The 27,559-nt window shown below is 35.9% G+C and overlaps 1 protein-coding gene across 39 annotated transcripts in view; it reads left to right on the top strand.

Annotated features, from left to right (window-relative positions):
* The window catches only part of LOC120626775 (protein tramtrack, beta isoform), a 548,009-nt gene that overhangs the window by 86,831 nt on the left and 433,619 nt on the right, over nucleotides 1-27,559 (top strand). The window contains exon 5 of one of the 39 annotated variants that reach the window (XM_039894515.1): nucleotides 26,931-27,097. The exons of 37 other annotated variants lie outside the window; for them this stretch is intronic. In XM_039894515.1, coding sequence (XP_039750449.1) covers nucleotides 26,931-27,097 — 167 coding nt within the window. Of the gene's footprint in view, nucleotides 1-13,713; nucleotides 14,121-26,930; nucleotides 27,098-27,559 lie in introns of those variants that run through there. One more of the 39 variants, XM_039894480.1, reaches the window with a different exon arrangement.

Genomic DNA, 27,559 nt, shown 5'->3' on the forward strand with positions numbered 1-27,559 from the left:
ATCAGACTACGAGACCAATCCAATTGCAGCGAGGCGTGCGACAGGGAGATGTTATCTCCCCGAAACTATTTACCGCTGCGTTGGAGGACGTCTTTAAGCTTCTGGAATGGAACGGACTTGGCATCAACATTAACGGCGAGTACATCATTCAACTTCGGTTTGCCGACGATGTAGTCATAATGGCAGAGACTCTGGGAGACCTAAATACGATGCTCGATGGCCTCAGCAGAGCTTCTCAACAGGTTGGCCTACGAATGAACATGAGCAAGACGAAGATTATGTCTAATGCTCATGTTCCGCTTCAACCAGTAATCGTTGAGAACACTGCACTCGAAATTGTTGACGAATACGTATACCTAGGACACACGATCCAGTTAGGTAGGTCCAATTTCGAGAAGGAGGTGAACCGCCGAATCCAACTCGGATGGGCAGCGTTCGGGAAACTCCGTGCCATCTTTTCGTCAGGTATCCCTCAGTGCCTGAAGACGAAAGTCTTCGAACAGTGCGTGTTGCCAGTGATGACCTATGGCTCTGAAACATGGTCGTTAACTATGGGCCTCATAAGAAGGCTTAGAGTCACTCAGCGGGCGATGGAGAGAGCTATGCTCGGAGTATCTCTACGCGATCGAATCAGAAATGTGGAGATTCGTAGAAGAACCAAAGTTACCGACATAGCTCAACGAGTCGCGAAGCTTAAGTGGCAATGGGCCGGGCACATAGTTCGGAGAAAGGATGGACGTTGGGGTCCCAAGGTGCTGGAATGGCAGCCCCGTACTGGTAAGCGCAGCGTTGGTCGATCCCCAACGAGGTGGACAGACGACATTAAGCGCGTCGCAGGTAGCCGTTGGATCCAAGCGGCTCAGAATCGTGGAACTTGGAACTCCCTACAAAAGACCTATGTCCAGCAGTGGACGTCTATCGGTTGATGTGATGATGATGATGATGATGATTTGACAGGAAAACTCAATTGTACTTTGGCTACCTCACAAGCCACCTCTTTTAAAGAGTCAAGGTAATCTTAATTTTAATGCCTTTGAAGAACTTGTGTTCTTAATTAGATTGTTTAATAATCTTTGATGTTGAGATCGTTTTTGTTGAGCTGAAATCCCCGATTGTATCAATTTGGGAATTTATAATTGGCCATCAAACAGACAAAGACGTACCACCAAGAGTTATTTTAATTAAGTCAAGCCCTATCCGTATATGGAAGTTAGAAACTTTAATCTGGTCTGACTGACAGTCGAACGCTTGTTTGATAAATGACCCATCCACATCCACTATAACATTCCACTTATGAACTGAAGTTCTCTCTCAACGGAAGGATTTGCTCAAAATCACCACGCTGGGTTTGTGATCGCAGATGGTAGTAAAAGCACAGAGGACGCAGCTGCCTGATCTCCGTTATGTTTTCTTTAGTCGCCTCGTACGACACCCGCGGGAAAAGGAGGGGTGGTGACAACTGAATTCTGATCTACCGTCACCAAACGGCACTTGACTTATTCAATCGTAATCTATAATTCATTTGGTAATTATACAGGGTGTGATGGCGTTAAGTACGTGATATCTCGTCGCGGGAACCCCATGATAATCTACAACGGCGCTAACTTCATAAAAGAGAGAACGAGAGGCGATCGTACGAGATGGGTGTGTGGAAGAAAGAGAAGAAAACAGTGCATCGCCAGTTTAACTACAGTTGAAGGTGTCGTTATTAGAGTTTCAGGATTTCATAATCATTTGTTATTGTGAGACAGGACTTTAGCGTTTACATGTTGGATCTATATGCTGACAAAAGCGCAGGACAGGACATATACTATATGAACAAACATATCTTACGGGCTGTGTTAGGAGTATTTTTACGTGGTCAGAAATGAGGAGATCCGTAGGAGAACCAGAGTAACCGATATAGCTAGCTCAACGAGCCGGGAAGCTCAAGTACCATTGGGCGAGCACATAGTTTAGAGAACCGATGGACGTCGGGGGTCAGGCATGGCGACCCCGCAAAATTCAGCGTTTGTCGATTGCCAACAGGGTGGGCAGACGACATTAATTGAGTCGCTGGAAGCTGTATTTTGGAACTCCATTCATAATACCTATGTCCAGCATAGAACGTCGGTGGTTGGAACGATGAAGTTTTCGAGCATTGCTCAATTACTCATTAGATGTCGGATAGAAGGTCGTTGGGCCTTTTACTAGATGCTCAGGAGTCTGACAGTTCTGTCAGTGCACTGACTGCCTTGCTCTGCAAATATAGCTATGCAGTATTGCCTGCTTGTCAGCGGTTTAACCGTGAACGCTCAAATAAAATTAAAGAACATAAGAGACCAAAAATTACTCATTTATAAAGAATAAAACTTAGACTGTTGTATGTAATTATTATGAATCGACTTCGTTTCAAATTTTAGTCAATTTTATTAAATAATGCGGCCTTGGTAATTATGTAATTATGACGTTAATTTTATTCATTTAAATGAATTGTATCTGTAAATATAATGTCAAATTGTGCTTAAACCATTAGCATAATAAAATACTCAGGGAACAATATGTAGCGTTGGTAAAAATAAATAGTTAATATTATTATAGTTTAATATAATATTATGTAATATTTTGTGATAATTCGGTGCTAATAATAATAATGAACCACTTAGTTATAACAAGTATGTTTTTTTTAAATTGAAATGAAATTTATATAAGTTTGAAATAAAATTTAATATGTTTGTTCTATATTTAAAAAGTTATATGTTAAATGCTTCGTTGTTTGTTCAACTATGGAACAGATGGTCATCCTCTATATATAAGATCAATTTAAGTTTCAGTTATTATAACTAACAGTTGATAATTTCGTTAGATCTCACTTTTCCCGCCTTGGAGTAGCGTCGGGTGTTTAAAAGAATGTTTCTTTCTGAGAGAAAAGAGATCTGTGTAAGGATGCAAAATTATTTATCGAAGTTGTCTAAAGTGAGTGACTTGTCTACTCTTTATCGAAAATATTAAAATATATTTTTTATAACTATAAAGAAACAGTTATTGTATTACATAGAAGATTAGGTATTGTTTGTCCGATTAATTAGTCTGATTAATAAAATAGGTTATTATTATTTTAAAGTGACCTGTCATTTTACTTAATACAAAAAAAAAAAAAATTTCTTTTTTCCTTCATATATTTTTTATAATTATTAATTATTAATTATAAAGAAACAGCCAACAATCTTATGAATAAACGTTATAATATTTTTAAAGTGATCTTTTTAATTTATATTTACAACTTAATTTAGCATGTGTATTTTTCATTTTTGTGACTGTCTTGACATTTGCGATGTCCTTTTAAACAGCTAGCGTAGGGTAAATTTCTCACGAAATGTATCCTACGCTGAAAATATATTCGCAAAACCCACTTAGGAGTTCTACTTGCACTTTAAATCACAATTTGATCATTAATGATAAGTTTTTACCCAATTCCTTTTTAATACTGTCTTAAAACACTGTCACTGCCTTACAACTGATTAAATTTTGTTAAACTCTTGTCATAAGTAATTAATCTCAAGTTCAAGTACTTTAAAAATAAAAAATATTCAAGAAAGCCTACCGTGATAGATCCGCTATGTCAACTCAATATTTAGGAATAATTGTGTTTGTTTTACTTTGCAGGGAAATGGTGGAAGCTTGCGGCCTACCATGGTATGGGAAAACGTCAGTTCTCGTTCTATGATTTGGAAATTGCTCTCCACCATTGTTCTAATGACTAGACGAGTTATCAGAACGGATTTTATGAAAACCATGATACCAGTCTCCTAGGATATTGTGTCAGCGATATTATAGTGCAAGAAATAAAATTATATCAGAGCTTTTATCCAAACCAATAAATAGTCCCTGCTAATGAACAAAAATAGCTTTTAGCTATATGCATTTAAAAGTATTAACGGTACTTTGTCTGTCCGTCTGTCTGTTTGTTCTAGCTAAACTCCAAAACGGCAATATGTATTTTAACGGTACTTAATTACACTGGCAGATAGGTTATCTTATTAAAGGTAATTTAGGCTACTTTTATTACAGAGAAAAACCATAAAGGTTCCGCGCATATAATTAAATAAAAACCAATAAATATTCGATTCAAATATTAAAGTTTATACTAATAATAACAAAGGTTCTATAACATTTTGTTTCGATTCTTAACGAAAGAACACGATTATATACTTTTCGTTTCCGTTTTTTGGCAGACTATGCAACGTTAAGGTTCGTGCTGTATGTGTTATGTAGGTTAGAATATATGTAATTTAATAGAAAGTTAAAAGGTTGTACGCGGAAAAGGCCGATGGAAACCGCTTTATAAAAGGCGGCCGATGTCGTTTAATCTAATCATCAATAAATAGCTCACTGCTGGACTAAGGAAAAGATCCCAGCGGGAGTCTTTGCCCATATATACCTGTTATATGGGCAGACGGGTTGGTGATCGGTTTAGATTACAATTCAATTCAATTCATGGTCTTTATTGTAAACTTCGGTTAACTTGGGTTCGTATTGTAGTAATATACAACTAGATTCTGCATAACAGTGTGCAATATCACTTCTAAAATGTACTAAAATAAACAATTCTCATCCTACTAAGACTGAGCGATGTCATTAATCTCGTCCCGTCTTCACGTCACGATACTCAAAAAGAAAAATAATATGCATAATATTTTAAGCCTAAAAGATTTTACAATAAAAATGCCAATAAAATAGATGGTAGCAGTAGCAAAGAGATTTCAATATTCGCACTCCAGAATATTGTACGAAAGAGATGGCACGACATCGCCCACCATTTATAAATCTGGTCTAGTATCTTTGCAGTATTATTAGACTCTTGTGACAGAGCCCGTCTCAGGAAGCATTAGGATTACGCTTTTATCTGCCGCAAAGCAGCATTGTTGCAATGCTGTGTTCCATTCTGAAGGGCGTGGTTATCGGTGTATAACAGGTCTTAACGCCTCAGGATGATGGATACATGGCAATTACAGGACGTGTTACTTGCGTGTCCTGCGAAGTGTTCTGTTTAGGCAATGAATTTCCCACCAGGTGAAACATCTGCTTGGTCCTTCTATTATAACTATAAAAAAACATTCTTTAGGCACGGGTTATCTACTTACAAAGTTCTAACTTTTATGGGCTTTGGACAATAATGTTTTCGTGATATTAAAAAAGGTTTCGTGATAGTTATACTTAGTGAACATTAGTATGTGTCATATTTTATGTGCTTCCAATATATATATTTTGATGTGAAACATCTATAGGCGGAGGGTAAACCAGATTTTTGGCTTGGCGACACTGGCCGTGGCGACGCATCGCCACGCCATATTGAATTTTTGTATTTCGTATGTAACAATACAATTTTTAATGTTGTAATAAAACAGTCATTATTAACCGACTTACAAAAAGGATTAGTTATCCATTTGGTTAATTTTTTTTTATTGTGGAACAAATTTGTAATTTGTAATGAAAAAATCTTTTCAGTATGCAATATCTGCAATAACTTACAGAAAACAATTTCGATGTTTCACATCTGCCAGGCGTCCCGTGACGGTTGACAAGTTTTTTATAAATTAAGGATTACTATTATTATTAGAATAAAATTATTAGTTGGCTGTCCGTTTTATTCTAGTCGTCAAAGTGATTAAATTGTTCCTAACTGACGATAAGTATTATATTATTTTAAGTATAAGTACATATGAATTAATAATTGAGTATTATTAATTAATGGTTGGCTAGAACGGTTCCTTATTAAAATATTTTTTGGGACCACTCTTCATTAATATAAATAATGTCGTAGGAAAATCTGGATTTTCTGGTTTGTGATGATCAAGAAATATTTGAGGTTTATTCCCGTTGTTAAGAAAAATAGAATTAATAAAACGACAATAAATAGCTAGATTTTGGACCAACGACATCCAGTTTACCTCTTGAGCTTATTTTTATGGGTACTATTTTTAATTATTGTGATTGTTGCACTTCTACACTTTTGTATATTTAATTTGCTTTTTACAATAAAGGTTTGTTAAAATATTCTCTTTTCATTTTCCAATTTGTTGCCATTCATAACCATGTTACTAAGTAAAAAGTGTTATGTAATAAACTGAAAAAAAAAAAACAACGGCCACCATATTACGGAATTAACCATACCATTGAATCGATAGATTGGCGAGAATGATAATCTGAATGTATGTATAATAATTTATCTTATTAATTACACCTATCCAAAGAACAAAATGAGAAAAAGTAACCGTATTTGGAGTCAGAAATATTATTGTCTACAGAGATTTTCATATAGGTATTAATGTCCATTCAAAAGTAAATCCGTCTGTCTGTTACGTTTTCAAGCCTTAGGTGCTGAACTGTGATACTTTGTAGCCCCGATTCCCGCAGGTTTAAAAAATATTATTCAATACAAGGTACCTACTTAATACATTTTATTATGTTTGTACTTTTATTTTCGTTTCTATCAGTATAATTACAGAAAATCCGAATTTGTTGCGAACTTTTTTTTCGAAGAAAATGTTATGTGGTTTAAAATTTAATTGTTAATATAAATGATTATTTAAACTGAAGCGATTAAAGGGTTTAGCGTTAAATAACGAATATTAGTTCTAGTTTGAAATGCACTGGCTGGCTAAGTCTTTTGAAGAGAACTTCTCAGATGAGGTTGCGTTTTGAACCTACGTGGCTTTTAATTTTTTTGTTGACAAAGATATAATTCTCTGCAAATGAAGAGTCACCTTCTCAAAATTTCCATAGTATTACCAAGCCATTCAAAATTCTTTGGATAGAGATATTTAAATTAAATTTAAGCTCTAATCTACCGACTGTTTCAGAGAGCGAGGCGATCATGATACCAACTAAGAAGAAACACCTTTTAATGTTGGACCAGTACACTTATTCTCAGATAAACTACAGTGAACGATGGATCTGTTCATCATCGAAGGCCCAAGGTTGCGGTGCGAGGATCAGACAAATGCAAGATGGTACCATCATCAGAATTTCTACGTATCACAACCATCGCCCGCCTCAGTATATAATAAAAGATGGGCTATACATCAAAGTTTAGTACGGACACAACTTAAAATGGTCAATGTTATCAACCTATTACTGACCCGTAATATTTTAATTGCTTTAATTAAAAACATCTTACAAACTCCGAAAAGTTAGAGGTGCTGTGTTCCGGTCTGAAGAGCGTGGGTGCCGGTGTAATTACAGGCACATTCGGCTTAATACCTACGCCTCGGGGTGATGGACGCTGGACAGAACTTTGCAGGATGTGGTCCCTGCATGCCCTATTCAGTGCTGCTCTATTTATAAAAAATGGTTTTCCACTCACAGGAAGGAAAAAGAAAAAAAAAAGGTACGTGCCGGGTCAAACCCAGTCTCCCTGAAAGGCTGATTTCGTAAGTAATGGTAATGGTAACCGGGATCAACGGCATTACGTACTCTCCGCGACACGGGGACGGATACCACCCATTTCCTAACTCCGGGCTGGGGTAGGCTCAGCAAAGTTCAGTTAATAACATGTCTTGGTCCGGCCTGGGAATCGAACTCAAGACTTCGAGATCCGTTTAACTTGCTAACCACTAGACTAAGTCTAGACTTATAAATTGTAAAAACGGAGTTATGTCTTGCCGGGTTATCGTAAAGCATTCCGTCTGCGGAAAATCATCCGTAATGTTTTGTAGAATTTTATTTTAGTTCATTATCGTCCTCCTCCCATCGACCGGCCCACTAAAGAGCACGGGTCTTCTCCCAAAATGAGAAGGGGTTAAGGCTACCTCGCTGGCCAAGTGCGGATTAGTACACATTTTAGTTTATTAAGTAATAATTACTATAAAACAACCGTCCAAAGTTATTACTTAATATCTTTAATTTTTTTTATTATTTAAAGGTAAATTGATCATTCTTTCATTTTATTGTTGGGTAGAGAAGCACAGTTTTTCTTTTGAGTTTTATAGAATAGTATAATTATTTCTTGCGGATTATAAAAAAGTTTAAGTTAAGTTTCCCTTGTATCATTTTGTACTTAATAAGAATATATTTTATTTCCTATTCTTATTATTTGTTGTAAAAACCTACCTGGTCCTTTGTTCTTTAGTTTTACTCAATCTCTCCAAAGCATATCTTTGGAGTAAAGTCTAAAAAACTGTATTAAATAAGCAGTGTAGCATTTTCACAGGACCATATTATATATTTCTACATCAAGAGGACTCTATTTTACTTTAAAAATAATAAAACTTTGTGTCCATAATTTTTTTTTAATTCTCTAATGTTTAGTTTAATTATAAATTGTATCATTTCGAAAATCACTTTAGTAACGAGACAACAATGTTCTTATCTGAATGTTCTATGGATAGAGCAAAAGTAAAAAAAAAAATGAGAGTTTTTCAACGTGGCCTACGAAGAGTGTTGCTCTATTTATCATCAGGTGGGTCATATGCTGGTTAGAAAATAAACTAAGATGTGGCAATTTATGCTAAGCAAAATTCAGTAACAAATATATATTTCGTTTGATAATTTTCTGTGCAGGAGTCATGATACCGACCCGAAGTGGTAAGAAGTTCTTGTTTATGCTGGACTCGTACACATATTCGCAGATTAACCGCAGTATTTATTGGGTATGCTCGTCAAAGGCGCAGGGGTGCGATGCGAGATTGAGGCGGATGCCTGGAGGAGAAGTCATAAAAGTTCACACCAACCATACGCACTGTCCGCCTAAATATATAAATAAGAATGGGAGATATTATAAATTGTAACTCTAATACAAGTTTTTATATGATCCTTTAATAAACACTGATACCTAAACTAAGTATACCCGTCATCACCCCCCTCACATGAAATAATATATTGTACAATAACGTAACATGAAATAACTAATTTAAATGTAATAAGCCAAAATAAGATTTTATTTAATGTAACACTATATGTATGTGTAATTGCGTAATAAAATATTTTCAAGAAGATTTTTTTTTACTAAGAAGGATTTACATTTTGTCAAATAATGTTAACAGAAAGGTAATCGGTCAATGTATAAAATCCCTCGTCTATATGTATAGTGCCTACGATGGGCAGGAACTATGTTTACTATGCACATTTCTTGCAGAAATTGAAAAGCGTTTAATTAGGGATTATTTATTATTTTAAAAGAGTTTAGTACAGTAATAGTAACAGTTATAATTTTTGATAAGAAAAATGTTTGGCGCGAGCGGAATGGATTGAAGCTCTCGCCAAAGCTTTCCGATTTTTTCCTGACCTAGCATAGCTGCGATTTATTTCAAATATTCGTAAGTTAAGTTAGAGCTTAGATAATCAAGTGCCTAATGATACTTATTTTCTGTGAAGTAATGCGAAACGCATAGTTTCGAACTTTTAAATAGATTTTGATATTTGTGTTATTTATTTACCCCGTCATGAGGTTTAAGCCCCATTATGTGTGGATTATACTTTAGCACGTAGCCTGCATGTAAGGTAGTAGGCACGAAGCCTGTATGTATTGTGGTAGTGGCACGGAGGCCGCTGCTGCCTTTTATATTTCCCCAGTCACCTCGTGCAAAACCTGCGGGAAGACAACTCTATTCTGATTTTCCTTACAACACATCACCACATGGCTTGTAGTTTTTAACGCCACAACGAATAATTATTTGTTTTGTTGTTGGTGTAGCCTTGAAACGACGAGCAAAATGCTGACGCAAATAAATGTGTTTAATTTAGTGTGGGTGTAATAAGCTTTCTGAAGAGGATATGAAAGCTGATTCTCATATCAATTTATAATAATAATAAAATATTGATCTCAAGTTCCTATTAAGTGTTTTGTGTACTAATTTCTAGTGGTACAGAAGAGTGGATTCTGTGCAGTTTGCCCAAGAAGGAAGAATAGGCGGTCGAAAAAAGCGTGTACTTTGTGTCTTCGATTACTTTGCACCGAACACGTAACATTTATGTGTCAAACGTGTTATAAAAGGCACACTGTTCCGTGAAGTCAAAATCCTATGAAATTTTAGAGCTCGTTAATAAAATATTAATTATTTTAACCTGACTAATAGTCGGTTTCAACCTAATTTTAGATGTCTGTCTTGTTGGAAGTTGCATTTGTGTTCCCTACATAAAATAAACCTATTTTTTTATAACACAGATATTGTTTTTAATATAAAATATAAATTTTTTCCTATTATAGATTGATACTAGGTTTATATAACAACAAAATTAAATGTAACAACCTTCTCAATATACTGTCCCGCACCGGTACACCAGAAGTTGCAAATCCACAAATTTTTTTCATATCCCGCTTACTAAGTCCCATCTCGGAAAACATATATTTGCGAATATCATCGAGTTACACTTATCGGTGAATTGAATTTTTTGTCAAAAATTAAGTTTACATGACTCTTTGTCAATGCCATGTGCACTTGTAATTGACGTGCATTTCAGTCCGTTTTTGTGTGTGTGCTATATTTAAAACGTGTACTATGCATGTTGATAATGCTCTTAAAAAATAAATAAATAAATAAATTAATTAACGCTGTAAATAATTTCAAATGGTGTGAGCAATTTGCTCGCGCATGTGCCAAAGTAAGCTAGTCATTATTTTAAGTGTGCTTTCTCACGAGTTAACTGTCCTCGGAAATCGGTCTACCACTCATCATCATCATCACTGGTAGCTACTACGGTCGTAGCTATGAGTGGTGTGCAATCCATACATGCCTAAAAGCACTGCCCAACGTAAAGTATTCTCAGAACTCGTATTTGAGAAACTCTCCCTGGTCAGGAAGTCTATTACTCTTACGAGTTACGGGATACTATTCCTTTCAGATAGTGCAGCAATCCATATATGCGTAAAAGCACTGCCCAACGTAAAGTATTCTCAGAACTTGCATTTTAGAAACTCTCCCTGGTCAGCAAGTCTATTACGCTTACGAGTTACGCTATTTCTTTCAGATAGTGCAGCTGTTATGATACCAACCAAAAGTGGTAAAAAGTTTCTGCTAATGCTGGACGCTTACACGTATTCGCAGATCAACTACAGCGTTCATTGGTTTTGTTCGTCAAAGGCCCAAGGATGCTCTGCAAGGATAAGACGCATGCCTGGGGGAGAGGTCATCAAAGTGAACACCAACCACACGCATCCCCCACCAAGATATATTATTAAGGATGGGAGATATTTTAAAATAAGCTAGTTGCGCAGATATGTATGTGAACCGTCTAATGCACGCCACATTAGTAAATCGTAAACGATTAGTCTACGACTATTTATACCATTAAAATTCTTAATTTCTTATTAATAATGAAATGCATTTTGTTACGTAAATTTGGACATTTACGTAACAAAATAATGTGTGTATATAACACAAACATAATGTGTGTATATAACGTATTAAACAAGGGCGAAGAATGCGGTCGACAGCTAGTTGAAAATGAACGCTTATTATTATATAACAAACGCGTCAGTTTGAGGGACTGAGCATGGAGAAAGTAAACTCTTACGAGTCCCATCTGTTTAGAAAAAACGGTGATATCCGGTTTGCCTGGCCGGTATCCGGCTGGTTTTTTTCCTTGGATACCGAGTTCGAGCCAATACCACTATCTTTTCGAAGTTATACACGTTTTGAATTTCCTTAAAGTTTTCTATAATGTTCTCAACGGATGTAAAGTCCGTGGTAGACTACGGCCTAATTTTTTCCCATTCAGAGAGAAGACCCGTGCCCTGTAGTTTTATTTTCAATAATAATTTTTGTCATTGATCGACCACTGACACAAAACTATTGTAATAGCAAATTTGGGTACTTGGTTAACGATATTGTAATCTGATTTTAATGCAATGTATTATAGACACCTCTTCCATGAGTCTAGGTATCAATGCCCTAGTAAGGTATACTGAGATAGATATACGTATGCATTTGAAATTGTTTCATTTATATACTTCATTAATAAAGTGCAATTATATTCTACATTTTTATTTGTTTCTTATTTAAAATACCTGTCTATTGTAACGACTAAGCATCATATTAAAACATTCACAACATCATAGAAAAAAAAAAATCAAATTTGTGCAGGTATAAGAACAGAGAAGAAATCCCTCATAATGATTGACGGGTATACCTTCTCGCAAATCAACAAGAGTGTCCATTGGTTCTGCTCCTCAAAGGCCCAGGGTTGTGGAGCTCGCATCAAGCATACACCCGGTGGTGAAGTTTTCAAAGTCAATATCAAACATACTCATCCTGCACCGAAGTACGTTATCAAACATGGGATATATTTTGAAGAATAATTGTCTGCAAGCTGACCCTATGAAATCCAAAATTGCAGGATACTTTGAGGATCTCTACTAGTCTACACCTATATTTTTTGAAATGTAGCTAGTGTAACCAACTACAGAAACACTAGGGCACGGGTTTCCTTTAATAAAATGACTTTAGGCCGTAGTCCACCACGCTGGCCAAGGGCGGATTGGTAGACTTCAAGCGAATTTGAGAACATTATAGATAACTCTCAGGCATTCAATTTTCTTCAGGATGTTTTCCTTTTCTGAAGCAAGTAATATTTAATTGCTTAAATAAATAATATGATTCTTCTTAACCATTTTACCATCACAAGGGCATCTGGCGGATTTCCATACAAATATCATCACTATCCCACGAACTAGCACAAAGCGCTTTGCGCGTTCTTTTCTCATCTGCATGGCTAGGAACGCCTTTACTAAATCTGTATTTCCTAATTCGCATATTATTTCATCGTCATTCTCTCCTGCTTTTCTCTCCCGATATTTGTCCGTCACTTAAAACGGTCTTGTGTTATTACCTACAGGCGTTAGGCTAAGAGTTTTCATGTCATCGGACACGGTTCTAGTCCAGGTCCAGTGCGCGTTCTCTGCCTCTTTTGCCCTCATTTATAGCCATTACTCGCTGTACCATGGGGCTTTTGTTTGTATGCCCATAACAGCGCGATTGCGTACTTCTGCAACTTTAAAAGAGCCCCAGCCCAGCGCTCCATCTTCATTTTCGTAGCATGCATTTTCAGTTCGTTTACTCTTCCTCATATAGCATTCAGACTCATAGATCAAAACCGGTCTTACAGGTCTTTTGTACGCGGTGCTTTCGGTTTTAATTGGCATTTTCGGATCACAAGTAAAGGACCTCATTTGAGCCAGTGTTAATTCTGTTTTGAATTTCATCATACGTATCAATGAAATAACAGCGTCTTAATATCCTTAACGAAAGCGCGTCTCATCTTAAGATTGACATCTTTATTTAGTAAGATTGAAACCGTGAGCACCATAAAATAAATATCAATCCCGAGTCATTATATCCTATTCAAATATGCTATTTTTTTGAATTGTATATTCTTTTGGGAGTAGGTATATCGAAGTTAGATAATACTCGTTATATATAAACTGAGAATTGTCGTCTTTCTCAATGCATGATATAATTCTTGTCTCGATTTTAATTTACATTTAGGTATGTGTTTACAGCATTATGAATTATTTACTCTTGTGATTATATTGCTTTATTTTTTGTAGTCTAATAAAACCAATAGACACAGAAATGAACGTGTTTTTTTTCTATAAAAATCAATATAATATAAGAGATATTGGCTTAAAAATGAAAAGTACTGTTAACCTGTAAGTACTAACTGTAGTTTTGGGTTTCGTATTGAGATATCGGAGCAACGAATTGAATATATCACTAAATTTTACTATTATTTCAGACGTGCAGTTTATACCGACGGAAAAGGGAAAATATATTTTGGTGCTAAAAGGTTTTACATATTCCCAAGTCGGTGGGAGGTTTTTCTACTGTTCCTCAAAACATATGGGCTGTAGGGCAAGAGTACGGTATATGGCTGGAAAGCTGGTGGCATCAGGTGATGAGCATAACCACGCGCCTCCTTCTCATGCGCGTTGCGGTAACGGAGCCTTTGTACAGTTAAGACCAAGATCTCAAATTCTCAAATTCCCGCCTATAACCTCAGCCATACTCCCTTCGCCAATCACTTCCCCTAGAGCTGCCTCTCTAGCTCTCCACGCTTTAAACTTCCCGAGAATCTTGCCCAAAACAGACTTATGGCCTCCACCGGCCGAAGAAAAGAAGGAACACTAGTATTTTATGGAAATGTAGGTAGCGTAAATATTTCTATCATAGATGTATTGGGCTTCAGCGGTGATTGCGTGGACATTTGTATTAAATGTTAGCGTAAGTCATAAAGTTGTAAGCGTAGGACATTTGGACGATTTGTAGATTTAGAAATTGGGTAGTCGTAAGAATGCAAATGTGACTTAAAATATAGAAATGCCGAATTAAGGTAATGGTGCTGAAATGCTGATTCAATTGTACACAAATTCTAAACTGAACTTAACTGACAGCCCTGCATAGCTAGCATGGGCAATAGAAAATTATCTCCCCGGGGAAAGGATAAAAATTTATCTTCTCCCACAGCTGTATCAATTCTCAGAGCATTGGCGCACAAGTGGAAACAATATCCAAATATGTGAAATAATAAACGGGGATAAACCTCTCCCGTTCCATGTTCCCGTACTTTAGCAGGTGGAGACGTTAATTATATCCCCTGTCAAAGAGTATAATCATATAATTTTTGACTCCTGCCTTTGCTCTGAGAGTTGATAAAGCTGTGAGTGAACATGAATTTGTATCCTTTCCCCGGGGACATTATTTTCTCCTGCCCATGCTGGCCGTGCTGCGGGAGATATTTTTCTACCTAGGGAAAGGACAATCTTTATCTACTGTTAGCATCAATTTTCCGAGCAGGCGTACGTGTGGAAATAATATCCAAATAAAAATAAGTATAATAATAAACGGGGGTAAATTTCTCATGTTTCCAGACAATGGCAATACTTTGAAACCTATCAGTTTCAGACTTGTAAACAATCGTATTAGCGCAAATGGATAAGATTTCTAAATCTGCAAAGTGCGTTCGTCCGTTGTTACGTTGAATTGTTAAACTGCTATCCGACAGCTGATTTAAGTGGAAAACGTGGAATAAAACGAGTCAGAAGTATTGGACGTGGTCATATTTGACAGCGTCCGACATTTGGGCATATTTGTGAAATTTACGAAGCGATGAAATGATTTTTTTGTCAAGGGAGGGCTAAAATAGATAAGTGTTTAGAATATTATAGTTAGGTTTTTTATTGAAAATGTTATGAAAATATGTTACCCATACCCAGGGTACCAGGCTGATCTATCTACTGTCAGGTATAGCAGTAAATGGGTCAGCAATTTTAAAAATTGTGATTTCCATATTTGACTCGAGCCTTGAATCTTACGAATTTATTGTCGAAGGCTGCGTCGAAACTTCCACCATGCCGCTGCCGGTGTGAAGGGTGTGGGAGCCGTTATAATTAAAGGCACATGAGGCTTAACACCTTCGACTATGGTTAAGGTACACAGGGCGGTATGTTACAGGACATGTTCCTTGCATGTTTTGCGAAGTGTTGCTCTGTTTATAGGCAATGGTTTTCAATTTACCATCAGGTGAGCCATCTGCTTGGTCCTTCTATTTTACTATTACATTACCAACTCGCGTTAATAAATCACCTATCTGATAGCAGTTTCAAATTCGAGACAATTGTTATTTTTTATCAACGAAAATAAACAACGAAAGTTGATAGTATGTAAACACTAAACTATTTAATGATCTCTAAAAGTCTATGTAAATACTATATTTGGAGAAGCTGTGCTGTTAGACACATAGGCTTAGCTTTCGGTGATATCTCACTATACGTAATCTTGGTGATATTTTTAGTAAGTAAATTATGAGCCTTACGATATTATTATATACCTAATATACTCATTCGTTAGAATGATTCTTCTACTTACAAATGTTATTTTTTAAACTATCGTTTGTATATTTTTTATTTTATTGTTTATTATTATTATTATTATTATAGACTGCTGTATATGAATAAATTTTTGCTTAAAGTATCACGATTTATTTTTAATTTGCACAAGCATTATTAAATTGTACGTCTTGTAAGAGATCAATATTAATGCGTAGCAAAAACTTAAGTAATGTAAATATAAATGAAATCATTCGGTCATTCCAAGTACCTGCTCCACACGGGAGTCGACATTATCGACAGCACTTTATTAGCAATGAAGTTACAGCAATTCACACCCAAGATTTTTTATTGTTTTGGTAATACTTAAAATTTATAATAACTAAAATAAACCTGTGAGCTTAAGTACTTCCGTAAAAAAGGAATTAAAAAATCAGTTATTTTATACTTTTTAACTCTTCATTAATGCAATACGTACTAAATTCCGGCAATGCTTTGTTCGTTCTCACTGCAGTGGATACAATGAGGTCTAACTAGAACCGTATTTGATTTGCAGGCAAAGTTCACTAGTTTACGGTTTGATGGAAATTCACAATATTCAAAGGATTATACATTTTATAAGATGACGAGATGATGTGTGCAAAAGTATTTTATTTCCAGGTGCAGAGTTCCGTATAAACAGCCGAGGCAATCGCTATTTATGTATAGGTGAATATAAATACAGGCGCGAGTATCAGTCGGGCCAGCGGATATCGTGGAGGTGCTACAAGAGGGGTTGTCCAGCCACTGCCACTACCATTGCTAACGAATTAACAGCAACCAAGAATGAACATGCGCATTAAATACTAAATTCCTGTTTAAATCAGTGGTACAGTAGACGGCACCACGGCAGACACTAGCAGGTGTGTGATACAGACGAGACAAAAAACCTTGTCCAGTACGATTCAAACTAAAAACTTTGGAATCAGCAGAGGTTAGTGTGAAATTACTTGCGAAGAGCAAGTACCCAGATTTTAACCCGTTTGGTGCAACATTAGGTACAAATAAATATACAATATAATTAATTTTGCGGCAAATGGAATACGGGTCGGAAAATGGACCCATTTTCCGACCCGTATTCCATTTGTACGGCGACTTTCATCAGACAACACAGATTCTGTCGTAGACCCTCCTCGGAATGGAGCAAGAAAGAAAACGGTTGTTACCTACTAAAAGATGACGGTTATAACAAAAATATATATTTAGGTACCTGCTGAAGCAACCTATATCATGCAAAATATCTTATTTAGTATTTTAGGGAAAAATTATAAATTTTTTAATACTTACCTAATACTTATTCAAATTAAGTATACATAACAGTGTGCCTTTGATTAAACATTATTTACCTTTTAAATTGTTTTTATTGTTCAACCCCTTCACATCGAGGACTTTTCTGTAATTAAATTTAAATTTTGTTTGTCGTTTGTATACCAGCCAATGCTTTATAGGAACCACATTGAGTACAAGACGACTTTTCCCGTATTTTTTAAGTAGTTCCCGAGGGAAAATTTAAAGTTGTTTTCGAGCTAAGCCGCGGGCAGACAACTTTGAAATTTCCATGGCACAGGCGTATGCATGTCGCCTGTGCCATGGAAATTTCATGGAAAGAAAGTAGAAAAGGATTTCTACTTTCTATACCGATCTCTCAATTAGCTCGTGGTAGCTTTAAAAATTGTTATCGAGTGAAGCTTTAGACCCAATTCTGAAGTCAACGCAGAAGAAGTCGCGGGCATAAGCTAGTATAATATAATGCCAAAAATATAGGTCTTGTATCCTCTATGAAATTATAGATATAGTTGTTATAAATTGACAAGTACTTTATAATTCTAACGTCGTACAAAATCACCGATTTCCAAGGTAAACCTTTTTACACATCACAGGTATGGGTTGCAGCGCGTGAAAAAGTCGTCTTGTGCAAAGTTTTGCAAATTAAAAGTAAAGCTACATATATTTTCAGATGTACGCATGTGTTTAAGCAATCGCGGCAACCAGTGTTTGCTCATAGGTACACATAAGTTTAGACGTGGTTATCAAGTCGACGACCGGATATCCTGGAGGTGTTTCAAGAAACAATGCCCTGCCACAGCCTCCACTGTGGGCAGTACATTAGTCGCCACCAGACACGAACATAACCATAAGTCCGATAAGCTAATAGTTGTGCGTTCAAACAAATAGGAAAAGGCACGTAGGCTGAAAGTTTAAAAGCGTCATAAATACGTGTTACTTGAGTAGCTTGCGCTGGCAATGGCCACGTACGCCGGGTGGAACCTTCTCGTCGGCCTCGCCAGGTTATTCTTGGTGAGGTAGCGCTTCCTAAAAGGCCAGTGCACCGGCTGCGCTTAAGGTTTAAAGACTGCGCCAAGACGGACATGACCGAATTCAATATCGACCTTAGTCATCGGGAGAGGCTTACAGAAAAAACAGATGAATGGCGCAAAGATTGAAGAGGGATGCCGTGTTTATGACGAAGTTGAGTTTGGTTTTCTTGCTCAAAAAAGGATAAGAAGTCATACCACGGGTTCTTCTGATTCCGCCGCGAGGGTCCAACTGCTATATTTGCGGCCGTGAATGTTGCTTGTATAATCGTGCATGTATTTACCTGTAATTTTATTTTTATATAATCCATCTGTGATTTATGAACAGAATTCAATGTTTTTAGTGCAATAACTCGGTAGAGAATGTTATTATTTAAGTTGTAGCCATACAGTTTTTGTATTAAGGCCAAAGGGATATTTAATTTGAGTTGATGAAATGCATTCCCTTGACCAAGAGCAAAATGAAATTTGTGACCTGATAAACCAGGCTTCGTTTCTCTGTCGTTTATCTTTAGAGGAAAATTTTGTATTTAAATTTTAACTAATAAACATTATTAATTTAGTAAATGCTTTTCTTATGTGTACAGTTTAATATCAAATGCTTTTGCGGCCCCGATGACTACTTAAACCAGGGGTTCCCAACCTTATTGAGCCAGTTGCTCACTTATAAGTTAAGAAATTTGTCACGGCGTCCGCGCACTAACCTTACTAGTCAAAATAATTCGGCAGATAAACGCAAAAATTAATCATCCTCATTGTAATACCACAATAAATAATAATTTTTAACAAAGAATTTAGAAAAATAAAACTTCTCCAACAATAGGATGGCCGAGCTTAATTATCTCCACAAAATTTTTCAAGGTTTGAGACAAGCCCGTGACACCCGGCACAAAAACTGTCTTGATTTTTTTGAAGCGACAGAAGTAGCGTATCTCTGCACTTTATACGGCACCCCCAGTTGGGAACCTCTGACCAACGTCATCAACAGCCTATCTATTTTCATGCTGGGTACTGGCCTCCTCTCCTACTCTTTCATAGGCGAGAGGGGAGAGATTAAGCCTATAGTGCTCTGTTAATGCAGTTTGGATGGCATATAACTATCCCAAAATTCCCGATGTGCTCTCGCCCTGGTCTTAATATAATCACCATCAGTATAATTTACTATTTCTATTAATTTGACACAGGTCTCATCTGTTAGTAAAGAGGGATGTAGAGACTTGAATAAATTCTCTCACGTCACAATAAACTCTAACGTCCGCCACTGGGGAACCTATTTCCGTTTTCCATTCTTAACGTAGGAATAAGCAGTGAGTGACGGAATATCTTATTTTACTTACATATTATTATGTGTTATTCTGTATAAACAAAAGTCGTAGATTTTTCTGTTAGAAGGTAGATCCGCATCACAGTCCGAGCTACTAAGCTCGTCACCGAGAGGGGTAATTTTTTTTAATCGATAGCCCAGCGCTTGGCGACTTTTATTCCTTTAAGAAAGCAATGATGAGGTCTGAGTTGCAGCACGCTTTCTTAGGAAACGCCAATTCACTCTTGTCTTGAAGGTACTCAAGTTATACGTGGCAGGAAAAAGTTGCCGGGAGGGCGTTCCACATTCTAGCGGTTTTTGCTAAACTAACGCAATCTAAAGATGTGCTGTCACAGCTAGACCAAACCATCCTACTGTCTTATTAATGTAAATCAATGTGAGTTTTAAATCACTTATTTTTGTCGCAGATGCCCAATTTGAAACGAACCAGCGAGGGAATCGGTGTCTCATGATAGGTTCCTATAGATTCAGACGAGGCTACCAGCGGCACAGTCGGATACTGTGGCGATGCTCAAAAAGGTTTTGTCCAGCGACTGCTTCCACGGTAGGCACCATACTGGTTTCGACTAGATACGATCATAACCATTAGCACAGAAGAAGTTAAATCATGTGAAGCATGTTTTATCATAAGAACAACTAATAATACGAGTGTAGAAGAGAAAGTCTCGCGTCAAACTTTTTCAAGGTCACGATGTGTATAGCTGATTTGTTTAACAAACTAAATTTGGGGTTTGCATTGCACAATTAACTAACAAGCCCTTATTGATTAGGCATGACGTGGAATAGTCATGCAGTGTTTTGACACACTTCAACTGGCAGCTAGTAGTAACTACATATTATAAGAAGCTGCCAGCGTAGCTGAAGTAGAGCGTTTTGTGACAGAGCTCGTCCGGGGAAGCCACGCTTATTTTCGCTAAATCACGCTTATTTAAACAGCATTGCTGTATTTTGGTCCGAAGTGCTATTACAGGCCCATGAGACTTTATATCAACGCCTTAGGTTGATGGATATAGGGCTACAATTTGTAGGACGTGTTCAAAGCATTCCCTGCGAATTCTTGCTGTGTTTATAGGTGATGAATTACCTTTTAACTTAGTTAAGGTGGACAATCTGCGTAGTCCGTAAAATCTATTAAATGTCAGAGCGTGTAGAACCACTGCATAACTATTCAATAGCTCCTCAATTAGGACAACAATGAACGTTGGACAAAAGGACCGTCTTTGTCCTTTGCCCCTAGACGTTATTTATCACTTTGCGTTCCTTATGTCCGCTTTCACTAACCCTAGGCATCGCTTAGATCGAATTCCTAATGATTTAGTTGATGTCTATAGAAAAATCCTCTTATCAATTGTTAGGCTTTAACTTTTGGTGAAGGGTGTACCTAGGAATCTCCATAGATCAGTCGGTACTTACTTAGGCATTGCCTAGTTCATCGTTAGTGAAAACGGGCATAAATATAAAAAATAGATTGATTTAGTGTGAAGAAAAAAGCTAGGTACAAGCTTTTTCTTCACACTAAATCAATCTATTTTAGTAAATAAGTATTTTTACACACTTTCATTCTTGTAGATAGCTTATTGAATATTAAACAGGTAACATCAATGGCATCCAAAGACGGTAGAGTAACAGCGTTTCGGGAAAGAAAAGCAAAAAATTGCATTACTTAGTGATAAAAATATAGTAGATTTAACTATATAATCAGTTATTCTTATGTCTTCGTTATAAGCAGAGCACCCAGTATTACAAAATAGACATAATAATTATAACATTTTACGTTAAAATCGTGAGTACTTGCAAAAATGACTTTGTGACGTCAAAGACACCTTTACGACAAGAAACTGAAGTTACGAGTATGACACGATTTAAATGTCGTCATAGTATTATCAACAAGGTTTAAGTCATATTAGGGTATTTTTATATGAAAATGTTTATTATTTATTTATTAGAAAATGTAAATTATAAGACTATAGAAGGAACACGAAAAAATATATAAGTGCTAAGGGATTAAATATAAAAAATATTTTGGCATTATTTTTCAATCCGGACATTTTTATTGAAAATGGTTTTCTGGTATATTATGTCAGATGGAATAAAAAATGGTGTAATCTTGGTAAGAAAACGTTGATATTTTTTTTTTAAATCACTTTCAAAATGAAGTTGATCTTAATTTCATTGTCTTATACCCATTTACATCAAGACACACGATAGTGTGTCAGCCAAGATCCAGCCAAGAATTAGGAACAGGCAACGCAATTACCGTGTGTAATATTACACGAACCATTTAGAGCCACTTTTGCCTTCTTAATAACTCAAAATCTTATTGAACACTAGCTTCTGCCCGCGGCTTCGCTCACGTAAAGTTCATTTTTGATTTGGTAAATCTTAACTACAAAGTTTATAAAAAAATTTTTGCTGCTAATAGAAAGACATTAACGTAAATTTCATATTTCTGAAACTTTAATATAAATTTTCATCCTCTTTTTGTGAAACACGTATTTCTTTATTTTTAATCGAAAACCTAAAATCAAAGTTTCATGGATGTAACTTGAAAAATAAATTGATAAATTTATTTTTCAATTTTATACAAAATTTCATCCCCCATTTAAGCCTGTTAGGGTTGGAATTTTCAAAAATCCTTTCTTAGCGGATGCCTACGTTGTGATAACTATCTGTGTGCAAAATTTCTGGCCGATCCGTCAAGTGGTTAGAGCAGTGCGTTGATAGATCAGTCAGTCAGTCAGTCAGTCACCTTTGCCTTTTATATATATAGATAAACACATGAATTTTGGTTTATATATTTAACTTGATATTAATATTTCGTTATCAAAAATAGGGATGAAAGGAGATGCTTTAGTTTTATTAAGGAATACCTTTATAAACCTAAAGCACTGATAATTATAAGTTAAGAAATACTGTTAAGTTAAGTTTTCAAGTCTATAAATGTCACATAGGCGATATCGTTTATCTGGTGGTCCATACAAATTTGGAAGATTTGCGACACACTGTTAAAGTAGTAAATTTTATTATCTAAAAATTTATTGTATATATTGTACAGTGTATAAAGTAGACCAAAAATCTGATGTTACCAAATAATATAAAATATTAAAAATAAACTAAGTCTGTTAAATAGTGAATTTTTTTAAAAACACTGTTTTATTTAGCATAGACAAAATATTTTTCGTTAATTTGTTTTTTATTTAAAACGTTAATTAGTCAAAAGTTATTTAAAATATCATCGGTCCGTTATTCAGCTGGTAGATTAACGGACACGTTAAGTAAGCTGATCATATTTAAGGAGCTTATACAATCAAAGAGTTTTGTGAAAGTAGACCTAAAAATCAGATGTTAATAGATGAAATAATATTTAATATTATAATAATTCTGTTAAGCCACCTAAATTGTAAAATAAATATTTTTTGTTCCGTTTGTTTTTTGAACCCTTGAAACTAACCTTAATTATTATTATATTATTGCTACAGGCGCGTGAAAATAATGTATTTTGTTATAAACTAATACCTACACTAACAGCGTGTGGTGCATTTTAGAGCTCCATCCTTTATATCTAATGATCTTCATCCAATCGCAGTCGTAGGCAGTGTTCGGCCAAGCTAGGCATTAAGCAGGGTTATCCTGGTTCTCGTATAATTTATACATTTCAAGAAAAAAACTGCGAGTTTGACGACTTCCCTGGCGCAGTGGTAAGTGCTGTGGTTTGAAGGGGGTCCCGAGTTCGATCCCCGGCTTGGATAATTTGGAAATTTTTAAATTCTGAATTGTTTCTGGTGGGAGGCCTTCAACCGTTGCTAGTTACCACCCTACCAACATAGACGTGCCGCTAATCTAACCTTCCGGTACGATGTCACATAGAAACCGATTAGGAGTATTAGGGTTTATTATTATAGGGTTCAATGTAACTGTCATCAGGGGTACCTAATAGATTAGCCCGTTACCATCTTAGACTGCATCAGTTGTAATGCTAGAGTATTGCCATTATTGAGATTAGGCAAAAACCTTCGCGTGGGTCTCCTTTAAGTTATAAAATCTAGATGGTACACTTGTTCATCTTAACGAAGAAAGATCATCGAAATCAGTATTAGTTGATGTTCTGATTTCACGGAAATATCTGCATCTCCAGTAACATCGCAAAAATACAAAAAAAAAATACCTCCACTTTTTTATTGAAGTAAGTCGACTGTTTTCTAGAAATAATCGAGAATCTTTCTGAATCAGGTGCGGCGTTCTATCTGTCGTCAAAAGGCACGGTGCGTCTCGTCTTTCAAGGGGTCCACTTCTCGAAGAACTATCAAAATGGCAGCAGGATATCGTGGAAATGTAACAAGGCCGGCTGTATAGCTCGCGTGAACACTATAGATGGACAAATAGTCGCCGTGAAGAATAAACACAACCACACGGGTACCATAAAGTAAATCATAGTTTTTTTACAGACTTCGAAAAGAAGAAGGTATTTTTTTATGTACGGTCGGCCATTATTCGGTCATATATAGATTGATGATTTGTAAGATATTTTTTTTGGTTAGGGTTTATTCCGAAATGTCCCACGTAATTTTCATACACACGTCATGTTGAGTTTCGGGACAGACAGCGGAACTCTTCAAAACTATAGTAAATAAACCGCGATTACTACTATCGCTTAAATATGCATTGTTTACGCAATCATATAACATAACATAAAGCCAGTAGGTACACTGAAAACGTTTACGTTCGTAAATATATATGAGATCTAAATATCACGATGAAATATATTCGGCCATTTTTTTGTCGGCTTATATTATATTATTGGACGGCTTCTATTATTAATAATAAGCAACCTTATCGCAAATCAACAACAAATGTTCGAAAATTAAAAGAGCCAATTTACGAATTCTTTTTCTGTCTGTTCAACGAAAATTCTTTAATTCTTTGATTTATTTTAATGTGTTCACAAATTAACAGCCGCACATAAAAGTAGATAGAGGAAAGGACCGTATATATTTGTAGTAATTTGTTGAAGAAAAATTTATAATAAAACGTAGTTTAACCCCTCCCGTTGGAGAGGCCTTTAGTCCAGTAGTGTACTGTTATAGGCTATTATGATATTAATATAGTTTAAACAAATGATTTGTTCATCAATGGAATTGTACGTTATATTGTATATAATATTTTTTTAAACTTTACAAATTTTGTATAGTTTAAAAAAATAACACTTACCGGGTTTGCTTATAAACAGCTGTGTAGTTAACACTGCAATGCTTTGATTCTCTGTGGCATTGAAGTCGTGTCATTCTACTTACTTTATGACTTCGAAATTACATGAAGAGATGGTAAATTTGACATAATAATTTTTTTTTACGTACACTTTCAATGTCATAAAGGAACTGGGTTTTGGTATTCTATTTTATATTCTGTGATATTTTTATTATAAAGCTACTATAACGTAACTGACTACAATTAATTGTATTTATTGCTTCATTAAATAAATACTGGTGTGAGCTTTCCTACTAGCTTGTAAATAAGTTACTTAGTTAAATATTTAATATTATTTAAGCTAAACGAGGTGTTTTTTGTGATTTGCATTGTGCAAAAGCCCTTGGTCGCAACAGACGTATCACCCAAGTCAGTCAAGACGACCTTTCCACCAATAATAATAATGCACTAATTATATCTGGCTTAGCGCTGTGCGTTGTGGCCTTTTAAGTTTGTGATGCGTGGGTTAGATTTCCGGCATGCGCTAAATTTCGAAATTTATAATTTCTGCGCTGCTCTGGTAAGAGGCTTTGGTTGTGACGAGTCACTTACCATGAGATGAGATCGCAATCAAGCGCTTACTTATTACATAAATTAAAATAAAGTGGCAGTTGCAAAGATAGAATCATTTTTTTGTAAACTAGACATTTATTAGCTCTCTGTATGTTAAGGCGCTGTTCTATTCTGGCCATACGACCGTAGGCCTCAAGTCTTAACAGTTTCCTTATTCGAATTAGGAATTAAAGGCTATATAAAAGAACCCCAAGTGTATCTTAACAAGTTAACACACTTGGGACGTTAATTTGTTAAATTTGTATGGTTGTCCAATATTTACGGTTGTTCCTACATTTAAAATGATAGAATGAATGACGTTGACGTTTCTTTTCTTAACTGCGTTTAAAGTTAAGGTACTCTTTCCACCACACGTTAAACCTTAGTTTTCAGGCACTGGTGTCCTGTCGCTTAGTGTATGTTTTCAAGTTACCAAATGATTCTGTCTTAAAACTTGTCGATTCTTATAGTACGAGCTCAGAGCTCGAGTATTCCTTTTCTAATATCGAGTTCTTTTAGAAGGCGAGTTGAGTTCTTCTCCTAATGAAACTAAAGAAATAAAGAAATTGATTAAACGAATGTTTCGCATTAAATATTCTAGTGCTCCTAGAACTAGGCATAACCGGTTCAAGTAGATATGATTTAAAGATAGCGCCTTTAGTAAATTCTTAATATTGTGTAGGCCAAAAATCTAAAGTTTTTGAGAAATGTTGATGAAGTTGTAGTATTTGATTTAAGTACATATCTTACTAATTATATTATAAATTGTGATTACTATAAAAGTAAACAAAGTCAAGTATAATATATGTAATTTTAATAAAAAACATACTATTACAGTTTTATTTCTATCTTCGTTTTCGAGCGGTGACAGCTTAGTGGTTTAAATGACAACACGGTCCCTCCAAAAGGTAGGACGCCTTTTGGGGGGACCGAGTTTGATCTCCGGCAAGTATTTTTACTTTCGGAGTTATTTGAGTTTTTAATTTAAACAATTAAAATATCACTTGCTTCAACGCTAAAGGAAAAATCGTGAGAAAACCTGCATGCTTCATAATGTTCTCGAAGGCGTATGAAGTCTACCACTTGGCCAGCGAAGTGGACTACGGCCTAAACCCTTATAATTTTAAGAGCAGATCTGTATTCTATTGTGGGAAATGATGATGATGTTGATGACGTATTAGTAGTATATTTCAAAACTATAATCGTTAAACTTCGTGGAAGACACTATCCTCGTGTAGAGATGGTTTTTAGTTTTCACTTTTTATTAGCATTACGACTGAATTAATATTTTACTTACCTACGTTGCCAAAACTTATGAGCACGTCTTCTACAATTAATCAAATATTCACGAACAGTTGTGCCGTATGGTGACGGCATATTAGAGTAGGTACAATTGAACCACGTTCGTTCAGAAAGATACAAGACACAGCAACGTCATCTAGATTGATTAATATGTGCTATAAAACCTTAGGTTAAATTAAATCAGTTTTATCCAAAATCTTCAGATGACGAATTGAATATAGTAGTGCTACCAGTTTCCTACTCTTCTGGAGATAAAGATGGCACACCCTTGTTAAATCTGCCATTTGAATATTTTGGATTTGTAGATTATTAGCTTCGGACGATGGTCAATAATAGTTTTATTTATATACAGGTAATGATGGGATGTGGTTTTCTGTGTCGAGATTCGGTAAGCCGCAACTTCGGATAGGGCCGTACCGTTTCTGCGTGGCATCAGTGTTGGGACCCAAGAGCAATTGGCGGTGTGTCCACAACCCTAGAGGCTGCCGTGCTAAAGTAACCACCATAGAAAATAAGCTTGTGAGACTCTATAATAGTCATAATCACTGACAACTTGAATACTTTCTTTTCTGCTATTTTTTTTTGTTAGCAACAACTTCATCTTCAATGCTAAACGTAATCTACTATCAATGATATCCCGGCTCGGTGCCAAAATTATTAGGTGTTGATTTTTTCTGGTAAAATGTTCTAAATACCAGCTCGGCATTAGGAAATTGTTTATCAGTCCTCGTATCTCGGAGTGCACATAAAGCTGTCGGCCATGGGATGAAATTATTTAAAACCCCTCAACCAGTATAAGAGGAGCGTGGTGGTTCTATGCTCTATAACCCTCTGTCCTATCTTGATGAAGATGTTAATTATGGTAAATTTTCAAGAGTACTACACAACCAAAGTCAGTACCTACTATTAACCACAAAAGGTGGTCAAAACAGCGTTTCCATCATACCAAAGGGCTGGCAGGGATCTAACCTTTGGAATCTA

This window comes from Pararge aegeria, chromosome 10 (assembly GCF_905163445.1).
Source record: "Pararge aegeria chromosome 10, ilParAegt1.1, whole genome shotgun sequence".
In the NCBI taxonomy this organism is placed as follows: Eukaryota; Metazoa; Arthropoda; class Insecta; order Lepidoptera; family Nymphalidae; genus Pararge; species Pararge aegeria.